The sequence below is a fragment of the Schistocerca serialis genome, chromosome 10, assembly GCF_023864345.2.
Source record: "Schistocerca serialis cubense isolate TAMUIC-IGC-003099 chromosome 10, iqSchSeri2.2, whole genome shotgun sequence".
Classification (NCBI taxonomy): domain Eukaryota; kingdom Metazoa; phylum Arthropoda; class Insecta; order Orthoptera; family Acrididae; genus Schistocerca; species Schistocerca serialis.
In genome coordinates, this window is record NC_064647.1 from 238,326,862 (window position 1) to 238,348,634 (window position 21,773).

General features: G+C 38.9%; 1 protein-coding gene across 2 annotated transcripts in view; it reads right to left on the reverse strand.

The window, feature by feature from the left end:
- The window catches only part of LOC126425111 (26S proteasome non-ATPase regulatory subunit 8-like), a 66,369-nt gene extending 48,449 nt beyond the window's left edge, over positions 1-17,920 (reverse strand). For both annotated transcript variants that reach the window (XM_050088040.1, XM_050088039.1), the window contains exon 1: positions 17,774-17,920. In XM_050088040.1, coding sequence (XP_049943997.1) covers positions 17,774-17,881 — 108 coding nt within the window. In that variant the 5' untranslated portion in view covers positions 17,882-17,920. The remainder of the gene's footprint in view (positions 1-17,773) is intronic.
- Positions 17,921-21,773: the final 3,853 nt, after the last annotated feature.

The window sequence follows — 21,773 nt, forward strand, 5'->3', positions numbered from 1 at the left end:
AGAGGAAGAAGGTACACAACATGCAACTGGATTTTAGGAATGTTATGTGGTCGTCAGTGTAACGCTAATGAAACATAGTAAGATTGAACGAGACGACTTCTTAAAGTACACTGTTGTTTGTGATGTGTGCTGAATACATTGCTTCCAGTTCAAATATAAATTAAGAAATTCTGAAGCAGTAAATAATATGAAACAACCCATCAGCTTTGATGAGTGACACTATCAAAGAATTAACTACTTGTTAACACTACACAACCACTATGGTGACACTGACGTCATATAGTGATCTGTGTATTTCAACTTTCAAAGTATTGAGACCTCCTCGAGAGTGCAGCGATCTTGGGCAGGGGCATTCTTACATTAGTACCACGACAAATTCAATTGTTACTACTACACAAAAAACCAACCTTCCGAGTGCGTTGCCACATCTTTGGACACTAAACATAATTATTTTCCCAGCACAGCTGCAACCATGAGACCATAAAAAAGCTGCATAAACCAGTTCAAATCAAACTAATGGCATGCTGTCATCACATGTCATTTTGATGCACAATGTACGACATCTCTGTTCGTAGAAATATAGGATTAATGTGTTTAAAGTTTTTGACAACAATTACAAGTAAGTCTTATATAATCATTAGAGGTATTTTAAATTTGTCTTTGCGTTGTGGTGATATATTATGCTGGTTTTCTCTTACATCAAGGAACAGCATCTGCCTACACATTTTGTTTCAGTTATTCCTACGTTTCGCACACTTCACAATATAGAACCGCACCGTTTGAGGTGCCGTGTCACGGATTGCACGGCCCCTCCCGCCGGAGGTTCGAGTCCTCCTTTGTATGTACGTACGTATGTATGTATGTGTGTGTGTGTTGTTCTTAGCATAAGTTAGTTTAAGTAGTGTGTAAGTCTAGGGACTGGTGACCTCAGCAGTTTGATCCCTTAGGAATTCACACACATTTGAACTATATTAGTGGCACTATATTGTGGTGTTTCGCATCAAGAAATATCTAATTCTGCAAAGCCATGCATAATTAGACCAGAACAAACAGTGCCAAACAAAGGAATAAGTAAAAAAAATCCTGATGTAAGTGAAAACCAGGCATAAAAATACCAGCACTGATGCTACATTTCCAAAAAACTAAACACGTTTGGTGACAAATACATGCATTTTCTTGTAGATGGAAAGACAAAATACCTCCAATATTATAAGGCAACTAGAGACAATACGATCACACAAATGAAGAACTGAACTTACATAATCACACTCACTCTCACAATGTCACTCATGGTAACCTGCAAGATTACACTACCCAACATCCCACAAGATGGACAAATGAAAAACATTTTGCAACTGCAATTAAAACACATGTAACACAAGAGAAAAACTAAAATAATTACACAGGAGACACAACTTCACTGGCAACTTTTCACATCGAGTGAGAAACGGCAGGGTACAGCGACACCAAGGATTTAAAGACAAGTGGCAGACATTTTTAGCAGAAGGGATATGAAAGCTGGAACTCCAGTTCAACAAATGTATGAACTATCATGATGATTACACCAAAAAATGGTCAATACTTTTATGTAATATATCTACACAAAATGTTTTAAGTTCCACAATTGTTTTCGTTTACAACAATATCAAAGATGTTTTGAAGATCACTCCTACAGCAGTTTGCTGAATGATGCCATACTACAATGGCACGATAATTCAAAACTACACACTGCGTCCAATTTAAGTCTTTTTTTCTGAATATCTTCCACATTCTGCTGAGTTCAACTCATTTGAAAGTTGTACCTAGAAAGTTAGGTAAATGGTCTCAGAAAATAAAGCAAACAAGAGGTGCAAAGAAAATGCCTTTAGTGACCTTCAAAGTAATCACCGTTAGCTTTAAAAAGTACTTCTGACATTGACTGGAAAGCTGTTGGAAACTGTCAGCAAATGTTTCTTGTGGAATTGCTCGAAGCACCATGGTCATGCGTTGTGGGATATCCACAACACCTTCACCTGCATGCTCAACTTTCCCACTAAATGCAACGTGACTGTCCAACACACGTTCTCCAGGTACGGCATCAGCAGCCTTTCTTTCCCCAACTGCCGGCCGCGGTGGCCGTGTGGTTCTAGGCGCTGCAGTCCGGAACCACGGTACTGCTACGGTCGCAGGTTCGAATCCAGCCTCGGGCATGGGTGTGTGTGATGTCCTTAGGTTAGTTAGGTTTAAGTAGTTCTAAGTTCTAGGGAACTTATGACCTCAGCAGTTGAGTCCCATAGTGCTCAGAGCCATTTGAGCCATTTCTTTCCCCAACTGTAAATTAGCCTTGAAAGGCTTACATTTTGCAGATGATGTTCACAACCACAGTGCTTCTAGCTTGGTTAGTTTCCAACAGCTTCACAACCAGAGTCATAAATATTTGTTGTGGACAGTTGAGACTTTTGTAACAACCTAGAAATTTCACCTAAGATGGGAGGGAAAGCTGTGAAGCCTGTGTGCAAATCATGTAAATTTTGTTCTGTGTTTTTCATGTTTTAAATTGTCCATCTGCAGCCTTGCTGAGGCACAGGTAGGGAAACAACCAACAGAAACTGGACACACATCCTTTCTTTATTGAGAAGAACCTGTGAGGTTAAGGCTAGCATACAGACATAATAAGGCTCTGGAAAGTTAGTTTGGCATTAAGTTTGAATTCTCTTATGCGCAGACAGTTGTGAATAAAACCAAATAATGTTAGATCAAATATAGCTCCTCACAAAAATGAACAAATGAAAATTAAACAATTGAGGATCTAATCAACTTTCAATACCAATCTATAACTTTACTGTGTGGTGCCATATAAAAATGTAAGAAAACCCACTGTCTCCAAGCACTGTCATTAAAAAAATCTGATAGTGAAGTACTTTGATGCCCAGGATTAGCAACCAATTTATTTGTTTGGTTAATATCCACCTACTGTTTACTCATGTTCTTGTGACTGTAACACCCGATATGCAGAATTTAATACAAAAAATTACAAAATTAATAAATCTGTTATAGAAAACATGTACACTTCTAATGTAATACACTTGGAAGCCTCTTATTTGCAGCACTTTTTATATAAGCTCCAAAGAACCCAGTTGAAAGAGCAAATTTTGCAAGGTGACGGTGGATATTCGAGTACTTGAAGGCACCACACATGCAAGTATTCTTACGTGAATTTTATTCATACAGAGTCTGACAAACAAATTAGATGTTATATTTTCTGGCAGATTAAAACTGTGTTGGACCAAGACTAACCTGGAATGTTGCATTTCAGTGACAATGCTCCTACTGACCAAGCTATGCAGGCAAGGTTCACAGCTAGTTCTCAATGTTTCTATGGTGTCAGTAACTCATCCCCTACTTGAGAAACTTCACAGAAGGTCCCCTGCATACCTTGCTGCTGTAGCACTCTTTGAATCAAAGATAAGTACAGGCAATAAAAAAAGTCTGTAACCATGTTACATATGATACTTTCTATTTGCATGGCAGATAACAACAGTCTCCATGCCAAAGTAGAAACAGCACACACAAAATCCAACTAAAAGAATGCTATTAATTCTGCAAAGGCACACACATGATGGATATCTGCTCCCTGCACACGTAAGCCATTATCATCCATTTGCAAGAGCCCAATGTTCTAGTTTTATGTTATTATTACATCCACCTCACTAGCTTATTCTGCAGAAAGAGTAAAGGCCATTGTTGCACTGCCCCTCAAGTAAACATTATATAGTCCCCATCCTTTATTAACAATTACAGTGAAAGTACCTGCTATCCCAACACACACCTCTGGAAAATTCATAGTACACTGTATAGATGTCAGGATATGAACCCATCTACACAGCTTACAAAATTCAAATCACCCACTGCACCCTTTTTTGGTCATCTGTGTGTTAATGTGTCTCTAGGAACTACTGTTGATATTTTCATACTGTTTTCACTAATAAACCATTCAAGAGAAAGATTTATGCATATAATTCATGAAGTTACACCAGACATGTTGCCCAGCTGTAGGTACTTCATGTTATCCATGTGAGATGCTGGGTCAAGTTATTCATAAATACTTTTATTGATAAACTCTTCCACACATTTTCCTTTTAGCAGGTTAGAATACTCAATCTGTTATTAAACCCTAATGTCAGAGCTGCCTCATTGATTGACAATACTCTATTATACAGAGCAGACATTTAAAAAAGTTTTGAGTCAGCTACGTACTTATGAATGTTTGTGAGCTTGGATTCTGGAGGAGCACTGCATGAAAGAAGCAGCTTTATAAACAAAAAAGTATATGTTAGATACTGCACGTGCGAAACAAAAAACAGCTGCCGGATAAGATTGATTACAGTATTGGTCTACCAAGAATTTTAACATGCTTGGGTTGTTCTTGTCATGCTGTCCACAAACCTGCCTCCCTCTTATACAGCAACTTTCACATTCAGTGTGGTACAGTTTCCTGCAATATTGCAATGCGAATGTTAACTTGTCTCAAGCATGCTAAATTCCATTTGTGTCACCAGATTCTGCATGCTATTCCATTTGGTTGATTCCTACCTCATGGAGAAGAATATTCAGAAGCATTATCATCTTAGAGATGAACACATCGGCAAAACATTGACCGTAGGGCCAAACGGTAAATTATAAGATCCTGCCTCGATACTGCACAGCCCCTAAATTAACCAATATTTCCTGGAAGTGCAACTAATGTGGGTGCCATGGCCAGTTTCTGCTTGCAGGGGGAAGTGTGGCATGAAGATGATACGGCATTCTTTCCTTAATCCTCCTAAAGAGATGGTGGTCAGAGCTGACTCAGCTGTTTTTAAGGACGAGTCATTTCCCTATGACACCTAGTACATTCTCACATCTGTGGCAGAGAAAGTTCTGAAAGTACTGCCAAGAAGCAGCACCTTACAGAAATGTTTGAAGTGGAAGCAGAAAATGGGCACTGAAAATCCTGCACTCTGCTCGTGAATCTTGTCTGGCTGAAACGCCTAGAAGTTAAATAACTTTGCCGAGCAGTTTGTAACTTGTGAAATTGAGGAGTCGGGCAGCAGCCCTCGTGGGATGTGGAAGTTGTGTGTGTGGCCCCTGGTGCAGAAGGTGGTGTTTTCCGCAGTGTGTTTCAGCAGCTGAGAGAAGGTGGTTCTTCCTGGTCAATTGAGTCATCTATTACAAAGATTCGGAAATTGCATTCTCATGTGCAGACATCAATTTCATATTTTCTAGGCGAGTGTTACTGTTTAGAGTGTGTAGAGCTGCCCAATAGGCAAGAAACCTCTAATATTAGAATGAGGAGCTAGTTTGAAAGTGGTGCTAACTTGAACGAGATTGACTTGAAATTTTCATGGAAGCCAATATTATATTAGTTTCCATGGAAATTTTAGTGTGGTATTTTGTGTCACTCTATCCATATTGATTCTGTACTGTAGTCCTGTTTTGTTGCACGGAGAGTATCAGCGGCAGTTGTTTAGAGCAAGTTGGCAGCTGTGTATGAACTGCTAGCAGCGTAAATATTCCAATCTACAGAGCTTTGATTATCGACATTGGGGTCGTGGCACGTTTAACCCTGTCTCAGGGGTTGAAGTGAGGCTGATGTGATAGCCTAGCAGAGGAGAGAATTAATCCGGGTGTGCCAATAAACATTTCAGACTACACCCGCACAGCAATATGGTGCTTAATATGTATTGGGTGCCACATGTCACTGACAGTGCAGGGATTCTCACTGCAGCAGAAAGTGTGTCACCGTGTGATGCCACGGAACCTTTGAGGATGGACGGAAGAATGTCTCAAGGTGTCCCAGACATCTGTATACGATACTGGCCTGAAACATGACTGTTCGACTTCCTTGCCGAAACTGTGGGACTGCAAGCATTGGTGCCACGAAGCCTTAGCATTCTTCTAAAACTAACATCAGGGGTCACAAAAACTCTGCACTCATCTGTGACGAGGACCTGATGCCATTTCTATAATTTTCTTTCCAGGAGTTTCCTTGCCCACCTCCTCCATGCATCACTGCACTGGGAAAAACACACACACACACACACACACACACACACACACACACACACACACACACACACACTTTTCACAGTTTTCTGTGTCATCAACTAGTACTGTAGACTGCAGGCAACCACTATGAGACAGAGTGGCAATATTTTTTTTTCCATGATAGTGGCTGAAAGTTCTTAACATGTCACCGTGAAGTACATCAATTTCGAAGGTAACTTCCCATGCAGAGTGCCCTCCTTGCTGCAAATTGAATGTGCCCACAGTCCAAGCTTCAAATGGCTGGGGACATCTTGACAGAATGAACAGCACACAATAACCACATTCAGAATTACAGAAACAGCACACACTACTGAACTGCACCGAGAATGCACATTTGCTTTACCTCAATTACACAGGTTAACTGTATGTTGCAATTCTTGCAGTCTGAAAGAGTACCGAAAAAGAGGTTTCTGATTTCAAAGTAATAAAAACTGTTATTATAATAATAATGTGGCCCCCACCCCCATGAACCATGGACCATGCCGTTGATGGGGAGGCTTGTGTGCCTCAGTGATACAGATGGCCGTACCATAGATGCAACTACAACAGAAGGGTATCTGTTGAGAGGCCAGACAAACGTGTGGTTCCTGAAAAGGGGCAGCAGCCTTTTCAGTAGTTGCAGGGGCAACAGTCTGGATGATTGACTGATCTGGCCTTGTAACACTAACCATAACGGCCTTGCTGTGCTGGTACTGCGAACGGCTGAAAGCAAGGGGAAACTACAGCCGTAATTTTTCCCCGAGAGCATGCAGCTTTACTGTATGGTTAAATGATGATAGCATTCTCTTGGGTAAAATATTCCGGAGGTAAAATAGTCCCCCATTCGGATCTCCAGGCGGGAACTACTCAGAAGGACATTGTTATCAGGAGAAAGACAACTGGCATTCTACGGGTCGGAGCGTGGAATGTCAGATCCCTTAATTGCGCAGGTAGGTTAGAAAATTTAAAAAGGGAAATGGATATGTTAAAGTTAGATATGGTGGGAATTAGTGAAGTTCAGTGGCAGGAGGAACAAGACAGGTGAATACAGGGTTATAAGTACAAAATCAAAAAGGGGTAATGCAGGAGTAGCTTCAATAATGAATAAAAAAATTGGAGTGCGGGTAAGCTTCTGTAAACAGCATAGTGACCGCATTATTGTGGCCAAGATAGACACGAAGCCCATGCCCACAACAGTAGTACAAGTTTATATGCCAATTATTCAGGTAGTGAAGGGAGACGAAAACTTAATAGTCATGGGTGACTGGAATTCGAGAGTAGGAAAAGGGAGAGAAGGAAACATAGTAGGTGAATATGGATTGGGGGTAACAAATGAAGGAGGAAGCCGCCTGGTAGAATTTTGCGCAGAGCATAAGTTAATCATAGCTAACACTTGGTTTAAGAATCATGAAAGGAGGTTGTATACCTGGAAGAACCCTGGAGATCAGGTATCAGATAGATTATATAATGGTAAGACAGAGATTTAGGAACCAGCTTTTAAATTGTAAGACATTTCCAGGGGCAGATATGGACTCTGACCACAATCTATTGGTTATGAACTGTAGATTAAAACTGAAGAAACTGCAAAAAGGTGGGAATTTAAGGATATGGGACCTGGATAAACTGACTAAACCAGAGGTTGTACAGAGTTTTAGGGAGAGCGTAAGGGAACAATTGACAGGAATGGGGGAAACAAATACAGTAGAAGAAGAATGGGTAGCTCTGAGGGATGAAGTAGTGAAGGCAGCAGAGGATCAAGTAGGTGAAAAGATGAGGGCTAGTAGAAATCCTTGTGTAACAGAAGAAATATTGAATTTAATTGATGAAAGGAGAAAATATAAAAATGCAGTAAATGAAGCAGGCAAAAAGGAATACAAACGTCTCAAAAATGAGATTGAAAGGAAGTGCAAAATGGCTAAGCAGGGATGGCTAGAGCACAAATGTTAGGATGTAGAGGGTTATGTCACGAGGAGTTAGACAGATACTGCCTACAGGAAAATTAAAGAGAACTTTGGAGAAATGAGAACCACTTGTATGAATATCAAGAGCTCAGATGGAAACCCAGTTCTAAGCTAAGAAGGGAAAGCAGAAGGGTGGAAGGAGTATATAGAGGGTTTATACAAGGGCAATGTACTTGAGGACAATATTACGGAAATGGAAGAGGATGTAGATGAAGATGAAGTGGGAGATACGATACTGCACAAAGAATTTGAGAGAGCACTGAAAGACCTGAGTCGAAACAATGGCCCGGGAGTAGACAACATTCCATCAGAACTACTGACGGCCTTGGGTGAGCCAGTCCTGACAAAACTATCATCTGGTGAGCAAGATGTATGAGACAGGAGAAATACCCACAGACTTCAAGAAGAATATAATAATTCCAATCCCAAAGAAAGTAGATGTTGAAAGATGTGAAAATTACTGAACAATCAGTTTCATAAGTCACAGCTGCAAAATACTAACGCGAATTCTTTACAGACAAATGGAAAAACTGGTAGAAGCTGACCTCGGGGATAATCAGTTTGGCTTCCGTAGAAATGTTGGAACACGTGAGGCAATACTGACCCTACGACTTATCTTAGAAGAAAGATTAAGGAAATAGCAAACCTATGTTTCTAGCATTTGTAGTTAGAGAAAGCTTTTGACAATGTTGACTGGAATACTCTCTTTCAAATTGTAAAGGAGGCAGGGGTAAAATACAGGGAGCAAAAGGCTATTTACTATTTTATACAGAAACAAAATGGCAGTTATAAGAGTTGAGGGGCATGAAAGGGAAGCAGTGGTTGGGAAGGGAGTGAGACAGGGTTGTAGCCTCTCCCCAATGTTATTCAATCTGTATATTGAGCAAGCAGTAAAGGAAACAAAAGAAAAATTCTGAGTAGGAATTAAAATCCATGGAGAAGAAATAAAAACTTTGAGGTTCGCCGATGACATTGTAATTCTGTCAGAGACAACAAAGGACTTGGAAGAGCAGTTATATGGAACGGACAGTGTCTTGAAAGGAGGATATAAGATGAACAACAACAAAGGCAAAACGAGGATAACGGAATGTAGTCGATTTAAGTCGGGTGATGCTGAGGGAATTAGATTAGGAAATGAGACACTTAAAGCAGTAAAGGAGTTTTGCTATTTGGGGAGCAAAATAACTGATGATGGTCGAAGTAAGAGGATATAAAATGTAGACTGGCAATCGCAAGGAAAGCGTTTCTGAAGAAGAGAAATTTGTTAACATCGAGTATAAATTTAAGAGTCAGGAAGTCGTTTCTGAAAGTATTTGTATAGAGTGTAGCCATGTATGGAAGTGAAACATGGACGATAAATAGTCTGGACAAGAAGAGAATAGAAGTTTTCGAAATGTGGTGCTACAGAAAAATGTTGAAGATTAGATGGGTATATCACATAACTAATGAGGAGGTATTGAACAGAATTGGGGCGAAGAGGAATTTGTGGCACAACTTAACAAGAAGAAGGGACCGGTTAGCAGGACATGTTCTGAGGCATCAAGGGAATACATATTTAGTACTGGAGGGCAATGTGGAGGGTAAAAATCGTAGAGAGAGACCAAGAGATGAATACACTATGCAGATTCAGAAGGATGTAGGTTGCAGTAGGTACTGGGAGATGAAGAAGCTTGCACAGGATGGAGTAGCATGGAGAGCTGCATCAAACCAGTCTCAGGACTGAAGACTACTACTACAACAACAACAAGAACAACAACAATAATGTTGTTGTAGCTTTCAATCCAAAGACTAGTTTGATGTAGCTCTCTATTCTACTCTATCCTGTGCAGCCCCCTTAATCTCCAATTTTAGCCCCCCCCCCCACCCCTTCAGTCCTAAATTGATGACCCATTGATAGCTCTGAATGTGTCCTCTTAACCAGTCCCTTCTTCTCGTCAGTTTGTGCCCGAATTTCTTGTCTCCCCGATTCTACTCAGTACCTCCTCAACAGTTATTTGAACTAACCATCTAATCTTCAACATTCTCTGTAGCGCCACATTTCGAAAGCTTCTATTCTCTTTCTGCCTAAACTGTATTATTATTATTATCATCGTTAATTCCCCATTAAGGAGAGCGTTAAAACACGATCAATATTCACAATGACAATATGGTACATAAATTGGTACATTTCACACTCGTGGCACTTTTTTCTGTCTCTTTCTTTTCTCTTCCCAAAAACCTCTCAAATTCATTGTGTTTCTTCTTCCTCTCTTCTGTCCACTTCTTTCCTGATTTCTTCTCTTTTGGTGTTTCTTCGAATTTGTTTGTTGATTTTTCCTCTGTATTTTCCTCTGTTTGATATTTCTTCTGTGGAGATGTTTAGATTTTTGAGGTCTTCCATGGTTTCCTTTACCCAGTTAGTTTTCACCTTATTCGTCACCACTATGTTAAAAATCATCTTGGTCAGCCTATTTTCATTCATCCTATGAATGTGCCCATAGAATTTTGCCCTTCTTTTTCTGATATTGTCTGTAATTGTATCTGCCTGTTTGTACAATTCCTTTGTTGGTCTCTTTATCCAGATCCCCCGTCTCTGAACTGGCCCATAGATCTTTCTCAGAATTTTCCTCTCTTGCTTTTCCATTTCCTTGATTTTAGTTCTTCCTCTGATTACTGTTGTTTCTGAGGCATACAAGGCCTCAGGTAAGACTACTGTTTTGTAATGTCTTAACTTGGCATTGATGGAAATATTTCTTTTATTGTAATGGTTCCATTAAGTCTGTACGCTTTGTGTAGTTTTGTAACCCTTTCTTCATTGGCTGTTGAATTCAGTCCTGTTTTCTGTATAATCTCTCCCAGGTATTTGAAACTTTCTACTTGTGTTATCTTTCCGTTTTTTGTTATCAATGGGCTTCTGTCTGTAGATTTTGTGTCCACGTACTGGGTGTTTTCATGTGATATTTGTAGTCCTGTTCTGGCTGCGATTTCATGCAATATCTCTAGGGCTTCTTTTCTGTCATTTGTAATGATGGCTATCTCATCGACAAAGGCCACACATTTTATGTTGACGGTTCTATTTTTCTCTCTCCCCATCTTTACCCCATTGACTCCTTTGTCCCACGTCCTGATTATTTTCTCTAAAACAGCGTTAAATAAAATGGGTGACAGGCCATCTCCCTGTCTCACTCCTGTCTTGATTTCGAAAGATTCTGAGATCTCGCCCATGAACTTCACTTTTGACTTTGTATTTGTTAATGTTTCCTGAATTAGTTTTCTGGTTTTATTGTTTACCTTCATTTCTTCTAGTGTATTAAAAAGTGTTTCTCTGTCTATGGAATCTTAAGCCTTCTTGAAATCAACAAATGTTACTGTGGTGTTTCTGGACTTTCTCGTTGTTAATAATGTTCTCAGACACCAGATCTGCTCACTGCATGATCTTCCCTTCCTGAACCCTCCTTGGCATTCTCCAATCTGTGGATCTATCTGAGGTTCTAGGCGATTTAACAGAGCTTTTGATAGAATTTTGTATGCCACCGGCAGTAACAAAATTCCTCTACAGTTAGGGTCTGTTTTGTCTCCTTTCTTGTGAAGGGGGTGTATTAGGGCTGACTTCCATTCTTCTGGTATCTTTTCTGTTTCCCAGATGTTTTTGATTATACTATGAATTTTGGGTGTATTGTTTTCATGGTCTAATTTCCAGATATCTGCAATCAGTCCATCTTCACCTGGTGCTCTGTTATTTTTCAATGATTTTATTATTTTAACGATTTCTTCATATGTTGGGGGTTCGGAGTCCCGGTTGGGTTCTGGTTTTGTAAACTGTAATCTCTGTTTTGGTTCATCACAGTTAAGTAACGTGTCAAAGTATCTGGCTAATATTTCAGTTTTTCTTCGGATTTGTCTCCAGTGTTCCATCTTGTCTTTTGAAGCATGAGTTTGGTGGCTGATATCCTGTCATATTTTCTCGGAATACTCTGTAAAAATTTCGTGTGTTGTTTCTGGTGAAGTCTTCTTCTATCTCCTTCAACCTGCTGTTTTCGTAACCACTTTTTTCTCTTCGGGTTGTTTTTGAAGTGTTTTTCTGTATCTTGTTGAAGTCCTCCCATTTTTCTTGTGTTTTATGGCTGTTAAATTTTTTCCAGGCTTGTATTCTGTCTTCTATGGCCCTGTCGCATGTGATGTTCCACCATCGGTGTTTCCTTTTTCTCGGTGGCTGCCCCAATTTTATCAGTTCTTTTACTTTTTCTGACAGTTCTGTCCAGTTGTTGCTATTGATTTTCGTAATTTCTTCTATTATTTGTTTCTTGTTTATTTGTAGGTACTCTGGATCTGTTCTGAAAGGTCTGTTGGTTCTCTGTATATTATTCATGTTTCACTTCCATACATGGCTACAATCCCGAAAGGTATTTCAGACACGACTTCCTAACACTTAAATCTATATTCAATTTCAACAAATTTCTCGTTCCCAGAAATGCTTTTTTGCCATTGACAGTCAACATTTTATATCCTTCCTACTTCGACTATTATGTTATTTTGCTGCCCAAAGAGCAGAACTCATCTAGGCCGCTACTAGTTGAAGTGCGTTGTCTCCTAATTTAATTTAATTCCCTCAGCATCACCTGATTTGACTACATTCCATTATCCTCATTTTGATTTTGTCGATGTCATTTTTATCCTCCTTTCAAGACAATGTCGATTCCATTCAACTGCTCTTCCACGTCCTTTGCTGTCTCTAACAGAATTACAATGTCAACAGCAAACATTAAAGTTTTTATTTCTTCTCCCTTGGTTTTAATTCCTACTCCAAATTTTTCTTTTGTTTTCTTTACTGCCTGCTCAATATACAGACTGAATAACAACGGGGATAGGCTACAACCCTGCCTCGCTCCCTTTTCAACCATGCTTCCCTCTCATGGCCGCCCGACTCTTAACTGCCATCTGGTTTCTGTACAAATTGTAAATAGCCTTTCGCTCCCTGTAGTGTACCCCTGCTACCCTCAGAACTTCAAAGAGAGTATTCCAGTTAACACTGTCAAAAGTTTTCTCTAAGTCCACAAATGTTATAAATGTAGTTTGTCCCTTCTCTAGCTTCTATGAGAAGTTTTAAAGAGTCAGTATTGCCTCGTGTGTTATTATATTTCTCAGGAATCTAAATTGGTCACCCCTGAGGTCAGCTTCCACCAGTTTTTCCATTCTTCTGTAAAGAACTTCTGTTAGATTTTGCAACCGTGACTTCTTGAACTGATAATTTAATAATTTTCACACCTGTCAGCAGCTGCTTTCTTTGGAACTGCAATTACTACATTTTTCTTGAAGTCAGACCATATTTTGGCTGTCTCATACATCTTGCATACGACATGGAAGAGTTCTGTCATGGCTGGCTCTCCCAAGGCTATCAGTGATTCTGACAGAATATCTTCTTCTCCTGGGGCCTTGTTTCAGCTTATGTCTTTCAGAGCTCTAGCAGATTACTCTCTCAGTATCACACCTCCCATCTCATCTACGTCTCTTTCTATAATATTGTTCTCAAGCACATCTCCCTTGTACAGACCGTCTATATACTCCTTTCACCTTCCTTTTCTTTGCTTAGACTAGTTTACCATCTGAGCTCTCAATATTCCGGCCAGGTGGTTCTCTTTTCTCCAAAAGTCTCAATTTTCCTGCAGGAGGTATCTATCTTTCCCCTAGTGATGCATGCTTCTAAATCCCTACATTTGTCCTCTAGCCATTCCTGATTAGCCATTTTGCACTTCCTGTAAGTCTTATTTTTTAGATTTTTGTATTCTGTTTCTCCTGCTTTCTTTTATTGCATTTCTACATTTTCTCCTTTCATCAATTAAATCCCAGAATTCCTAAAAGACCATGTCTTTTTACCTATTTGATTCTCTGCTACCTTTATTATTTCATATCTTAAAGCTACCTTTTCATTTTCTACAGTATTCCTTTCCCCTATTCTAGTCAACCATTGCCTATGCTTCCTCTGAAGCTCTCAGCAACCTCTGGTTTTTCAATTTATCCATGTCCCATCTCCTTAAGTTCCTACCCTTTCCCACCTTCTTCAGTTTTAAGCAACAGTTAATAACAAATAAATTGTGGTCAGAGTCCACATCTGCCCCTGGAAATGTCTTACAATTTAAAACCTGGTTCCTAAATCTCTGCCTTACAATTATATAATCAACCTGAAACCTTCTGACGTCTCCAGGTCTCATCCAAGTATAAAACCTTTTATGATTCTTAAACTACTGGTGAACCTAAAATTCAAATGCTCTGTAATACAATTATAGCAATTCCAGCTCCCTTACCAGCAACCTTGAGGAATTAGAATCTATCAGGACTATTGTTGAAACATCAAATGAAAACTAATGGAGATTGGGAGTGTTCCTGGGCAGAGGGCCCCTGAGTACATTTGACACTATTTTTGCAAGAAACCAGGTTATTCGACTTTTGCTACTGCATGCAGTACCGCCATCAAGAGAGAAGACGATGCAGTGGACAACTCTCCAGGAACATTTCCTCTCCTAAAATTCCCACCATCAATATCATGTTATGTGGAGGGATCATTTTTCTCCTACAATAACATTCTTTCTGACTGGCAAGATCCTATGCCTGCAAACAATTTGGACAAGTATTTGGACGATCATTGCTTTCAAAATGAAAGGTAAGGTAGGGTACATAAGTAATTTCAGTGAAAGGTATTTTAATAAACAGTGACAAAAGATAATTTTCTTTTGCTAACACATTAGTGTACTTGGCATGGCAACAGTATAGACTTTTAAAATTTAGTAACTGAAACATACCTTCTTAATGTACTTTTCATGTTCCTTGACTTTTTAAGTGCATATTAAGCTAATATAGCATGCTATAGTGTAACTCCGAAGTTGTTTTCAGTTAAAATTATTGTTTTATGCTTGTTGTTGTTGTGGTCTTCAGTCCTGAGACTGGTTTGATGCAGCTCTCCATGCTACTCTATCCTGTGCAAGCTTTTTCATCTCCCAGTACCTACTGCAACCTACATCCTTCTGAATCTGCTTAGTGTATTCATCTCGTGGTCTCCCTCTACGCTTTATGCTTAATATCTAATAAAATATTGGATTGCATATATTCTTACACATTTTACTCGTTTTCATTAGCAAGTTGATATCACACAAAATTCTGAGCTCCAATGATATGAGATGGAAAACAAGCTCAGACTGAACACTGGTGTGGATGGGAATCAGTTGTTTCCAAAAGAACCATACTGTACTACAGTAGAGTTGGTGAGAGACTATCCCTGACATTTGCAGTGGGCTTGGCATGACTATCTCGACCAAGCACATAAAACAATTTTGTGCATGTCTACAGTAATGCTTCAGTGTTATTCAAGTTCTACAGACTGTTTCCATATGCAGCCATTTACACTTCAGAGCTGAAAGCTGTCAGCACTGCCTGGTGTCCAGGATCATATATCATTGACTGGACGACAAGTCTTAATACAGAAAATCTAAATATGGCTGGCCAGATATAGATTTGAACCCCAATTCTTGGAAATGAGAGCAAAATGTCAGTGCAGCAGCTTTTTATTTAATTTGCATTTACAAGGACCTTCCGCAGGGAAACTCATCACACTGGATTTTTACTTATTTTCTATTGTCTTGAATCTTATGAGTTAATAATTCTAGTGAGCTTCGATGTTTCTTTATTGAGAGAGACTGGCTCTATTGAGTCTTTACAACTGATACTTGGAAAATGTGAAGCTAATTTTACTTTGTTTCAGCTCTTGCTTACCGTCACATGACCTTATTTAATAATATACTGAACAACTTGATGGTGTTACTTCAGGCGATCTTCTATCCCCTTTCACACCTTGCTGTCAATTTATTTCCCCAATAATGTATAAAGACACAGAGGGAAGTGTGAGTTCTGCTTTTGGGGTGGGGGTGGGAACTGAGAAGTAGGGGAAATTGTTTTGACATACACAGATGCAACTTTTGTAGTGTTCCCCACATCAAGGGAAATTATCCATAATGTTTAAGACACAGGAATATTTAATCACCATAGAAATTTAAGCATAGTCTTATTTTCAATAGGGGACATGTAAAAGAGTATGTTACCATCGAGCATTCAGTTAATATAAGCTCATAGGCAATGAGACTTGTCAGCAAGCATCAAATTGGCACCATCCATATCAGACCACATGCCACACATACACGGCAATACTACCTGTGCCATCTCTGAAGAAATTTTGTGCAAGGGCTGTTAGAATGACTTGTTAAAATGGAAAAGCAAAGGTACTTGACTGACTAAGCTTTCCATCGTTGCCCAGCCAGTCTGACTTCTTTGACAGGTAGCTCTGACTCTAGTACACCAACTTAACAACACACTAGCAAAATTCAGCAAAGATTGTTAACAATCTGTCTGCATTCACAGCAATGAATGCTGAGTTTAGTAATCCAAAACTAATATTAAAATACTATTATTTATTGGGTCTTAGAGCTTTCATAAAACTTCAAAATGATGATACTGACACTATTAACTGCTGTTTAAATTGTTTAACAAGCAACTGGTTTTGGCCACATACCATTATTGTGAACCTATTGCACAAATATCCAAAACACTGAAAAATTTAGGAGAAAATGTTTCGGAATTTTACTAGAAATACAAATTATACTTGTAGTTTGCATTCACAAAGAGCTAAATGTATTATATACATCAAAGAACAACAATGCCAAACTATAAAATTTACAAATTACAGTTAACAATGCCAATTATAAACCACCATCCAAGGAATGTACAAAATAGAACAGCAGAGAACCACAAACAACTATTTGCATAAAACATTGCTAATCTGTAAATTTATTGTGATGAAAAAAGTATCAAATGAGAAATAACATTTAAGATTTTATACCACACGACGTCACAATTAACCATCTCTCATAGCCAGCAGAGGGGGGAAAAACAGTCCTGGTGGATTATTATTACAACACCACACCTTTCATACATATACCATGCTACTCAGCCAAAGTAGTTTGTGGGTGGGTAGGGCTTGGGACTGACATGTATATAGCTACATCAACACGAATGTGGAGGAATAATTGACAGCAGTGAAACCTGTCATAGTGGCAGCAATGCTTGACCATACTAACAAATGACTATTCCTTTACATTAATTGAACAATTTTGTGGTAAAAATTTGCTTGCAACTCTTACAATTACGTACAACCTAAATGTGTTTTCGCACAAAACATTCTCATGCTATAGACGACAATCTGAAAAATTCCTTGCTGAGAGGCAAACTGCCCAAATCTAATACACCGCTTCCCTGACCATTTGCCACGAAAGCACACAAAGACAGCTAAATAAGAATCACAAAGAACATTTCTGGGCATACGCAGTCACTAAAAAGTATAATCTTGTTCGAAAGAAATTGTATCAAGGCCAGCATATTCTCTGTTAATTCAAAAAACAAAACTGTCGTGTCAAGCGAACTTATTGCCTTAATATATTAGGAGATATCATGCGATAGTGGCCATCCCCCTGAAATCTTGGTCGTGGGAATGATACGAAACAAATGGGATGAGTAGAGGTTGCTGGGTTTACTGAACTGACTACGAACGACAAGAGACTAAAATTCCGCTTCAAAATATAAAGTGAAAAACTGATGATCAAAGGGCACAGAAACATATCGAGAACCAAGGTGTGGGTGTCAGGTTTACCAGGTGTCACATAATTTACCTCCTTCCGTGCACAATCTTACAAGTAGAAATTACTTAAGAAGTACTGAGTGAATATTTTACAAAAGAACATTACTACCTTTAATTTCGTTAAAAGTTCTCCACATTTGTTCAGGTTCGGTGGTTTCTTGTTCCATTCTGTTTTCAGTTGCTGATACAATGACACCACTTCTTTCATTGCCGCCATGACGCTTACCTTATTATGATGTTTGGCAAAAGATCTGTGCTCCCTTGACAAAGATACAGCTGTGAGCGCGTGTAGCATTGAGTACTCTGTGCTCATTGACAGACTTCCAATTCAGTTAAAGTTCAGAGCAAGTGGGAATGCTTCACGAAACTTCAGACTGTTTTTTAGACTATCACGTAATTCATGTCCTTAAAAATCTAATCTACCGAGGGTTTAAAAACATTTTGAGTGCACGTTAGTTACACTTGGTTTTTGACAAAGTGAAACATGCAAAATTCTAGATAAGAGCAACAATTGCTCTCATTCTTTCCGTGCATTTATTCCTTGACCTGATCTTATTCTAAATGAATAACTGTTCTTAAGTGTCCAATACAGTACTTTTTCGTTATGAACAATGGGGCTACCATTTACTCCCAAAGAAGCGCGAAATTCAGTAATTTAAAAGAGTCATAAAATTGGAATTAATTTGGTGAAGTAGAAGGAAGCTGATGAACTATTTACTTAGTGTAGTTATAACAATGTACTAGTATTGAACCGCGGGAGACGTCAAGGAGTTTGAATTGCGAAACACGTGAAGACAGACGCCGACTAATTGCGAAAGCTCACATAATCAACAACTTCCAGCAGTAAGCGAGAAATATACTACAACCACCAACGTATCGTCCCCATTGAAGACGAGATGACAGCGCGCTCAGAGGCGTTTCAGCAGACATTCTTCCTGCGATCCATACACGGATGAAATGTGGAAAAAGTGGTACAATGGGATGTAGGCCTATCTTTTACTGTGTACTTCACACTGGTTTGCGCAGTACGGATGTAGACATAGATCACAAGGCAATAAAGAAAGGAACAAGAGGAATAAATTATGTCGTTGGAAATGAAAGTAAGTAGCAGTGATCTCCATTGATAAGTTGTTAAATAACAAGGATGCCAACAGAAACACTTGAGAGAATGCTTCAGTGAAATGTGTTAGTAGTTAGTTCTCCACACAAGTACAGCTTACGCTGATGGAAAACTCCTGTGCAAGCAAATAATTAGTCAGGAAATTCAATGACCTTTGCAGCAGATTCCTAGATGCCACGTTTGTATAGAAACCATAATTATATGATATGTCAAATGATTTCATCAGACATGGGATACTCAGAGATGACCAACCCCAAACAGTAATCAGCATCAGAATCGTCACCTTCAGTAGAACTATCAAAGCAAGCATAAGTGTTACCAATAACAGGACCGTTCAGTTACCAGAAATAGAACCACTACATGCAGCATCACTGTCACCAGCAGCAGTAATTTCACAGGCACACCAGTATAACTCTCATCACCAGTGCTAGAACTAGAAGACGATATAGGAGAAAGCAGAGAAATCATCATCATAGGCACCACTGGAAAGAGGTTAGGAGGGCCGTCAGAAAATGGAAGCCTATGCGTCAGATGATCAGATGCTACCAGAGATGTGCAAATGTCTAGGTCTTCTTATTGGGCAAGCTAAGCAGTTGAAGAGCCTTGTTTGATCCACTGACCATGTAAGGAATTGGAGCAGTTGAAACTTTGCATGGTGGAACAGATTCATTTGTCCGAATATTATTTCTAAATGTGCTTTTATCCTGTGGACAAAAACCTTGCTAGACGCAGGCGTCTCTGGCTATAGTGTTTCGCCTCTGAGTGTACACTGTAGTGAAATTTCCTCTACCTGGAGTATATCTAGAGAATACCTAGTTAGACAACTCTGTGACCTATCTATATTAGAGAGGCCAGTTCAGTAAGCATAAATTGAAAAAGGACTGAACAATTTGTACAGTTATCATATTACATAGCCAGTTTTGGTGCTGGAAGGGGGACAACATGGCAGATAATTTATTCAGCACTATTGCATTAATTTTATGAGAATTTCTCTCAAATTTAACAGATATCATCAGCAGGGGTAACACTGGCCCACTTTTCCACAATATTTGACATGTTAAGGAAATGAGACACTTAAAGTAGTAAAGGAGTTTTGCTATTTGGGGAGCAAAATAACTGATGATGGTCGAAGTAGAGAGGATATAAAATGGAGACTGGCAATGGCAAGGAAAGCGTTTCTGAAGAAGAGAAGTTTGTTAACATCGAGTATAGATTTAAGTGTCAGGAAGTTGTTTCTGAAAGTATTTGTATGGAGTGTAGCCATGTATGGAAGTGAAACATGGATGATAAATAGTTTAGACAAGAAGAGAATAGAAGCTTTCGAAATGTGGTGCTACAGAAGAATGCTGAAAATTAGATGGGTAGATCACATAACTAATGAGGAGGTGTTGAATAGGATTGGGGAGAAGAGGAGTTTGTGGCACAACTTGACTAGAAAAAGGGATTGGTTGGTAGGACATGTTTTGAGGCATCAAGGGATTTAGTATTGGAGGGCAGCGTGGAGGGTAAAAATCTTAGAGGGAGACTAAGAGATGAATACACCAAGCAGATTCAGAAGGATGTTGGTTGCAGTAGGTTCTGGGAGATGAAGAAGCTTGCACAGGATAGAGTAGCATGGAGAGCTGCATCAAACCAGTCTCAGGACTGAAGACCACAACAACAACAACAAAAGCTCTTGGTAGCTGACAGAGTACTGGTAAACTGTAATACAATATTTTTAAAGCATCTACATTCCATATGTGATGATCAGTCTAGTGTTAACGAATTTTAGAAACTGTTTATGACTGCAATATTTTTTTTTTTTTTTTTTAAATTGGGCCAATGTTAACTTCACTTGGGGTAACTTAGTCCCACATGTTCCCATGTGTCTACAAAAACTTAAAAAAATGCAATAGAATTATAGAATGTTACTACACTTCAATAAGTCTTTTAAATCCCAAAATTGAGTTAAATAACTAAAAGTTAAGGAGAGAGAATGAAAAAGGAAATACCAATTAGTATATTTTTGTTTTATTATTTATTGTAAAAGCTCAGAACAGTTTAAATATTCCAGTAATTGATTAATTAAAGTTGTCCAATTCAGGAAATGAAAATTGGTTCCTATTAGACACCTTTTTGGGTTCTTTTATTTTGAACAACACATCTTTCTAAGAATATAACATCGAATCTGGTCTTTCAGGCCACCTACAACAAGTAAGTCTCTTCTCCATGCATTCAACAACACAGCCCATCTTGTTAATCTGTCTTATTTGTCCTGGATACTTTTCCCCATTGAAAAGGAAAATTACAAAGTAATTTTCAACATAATCCTCATTACAGATTGATGAACACTCCTCAAGCACTGAAAATGTTTCATTTTTTCACTTGATTCTCCCAGTGATACATCAGGATCATCATCATCTGAGCAACTTGGCAGAGTGTTTCTCTTCTGTCTTTCCTTATTTCTGGGTGAAAGTGGAGAAGAGGCAGGTATCTCAGCAGCAAGCGGTTTCAGAGTGTTAACGGAGATGCTTTTCCCACCACGTACATCTAGCTTCTTTCTTCTTTTCTTAGCATCAGTCGAGGAAGTTAAATATTCACTTCTTTTTCTCTCTAACTGTTCTAGGAATTCCTCTCGTACCATGTCAACTTGATTTTTATTCATCGGCAAGCATTCTATAAGCTTTTCCCTGTTTAATGGAAAAATTCCATACTTTTCAAAGCCGGACATAAGATTTTTGGATATGTTCACTTTTAAGCCATCCATTAGTTCATACAGGAGTACAGGAAACATGTCTTTAGGGACTGTAGTAAACTTGGAGCTAGACTTGGACTCTTTCCACTTCCTCAAGATCCCTCGCCATAGTTTCTTCATCGAAGCAAAAACAGCAACATCTAATGGTTGTGTGAGATGACTGGTGTTAGGTGGTAAATACACAAACCTAATGGTATTTTCCTCACACACCTGAATCATTTGTTGGTTAATATGGGAAGACAGATTATCGCCAAT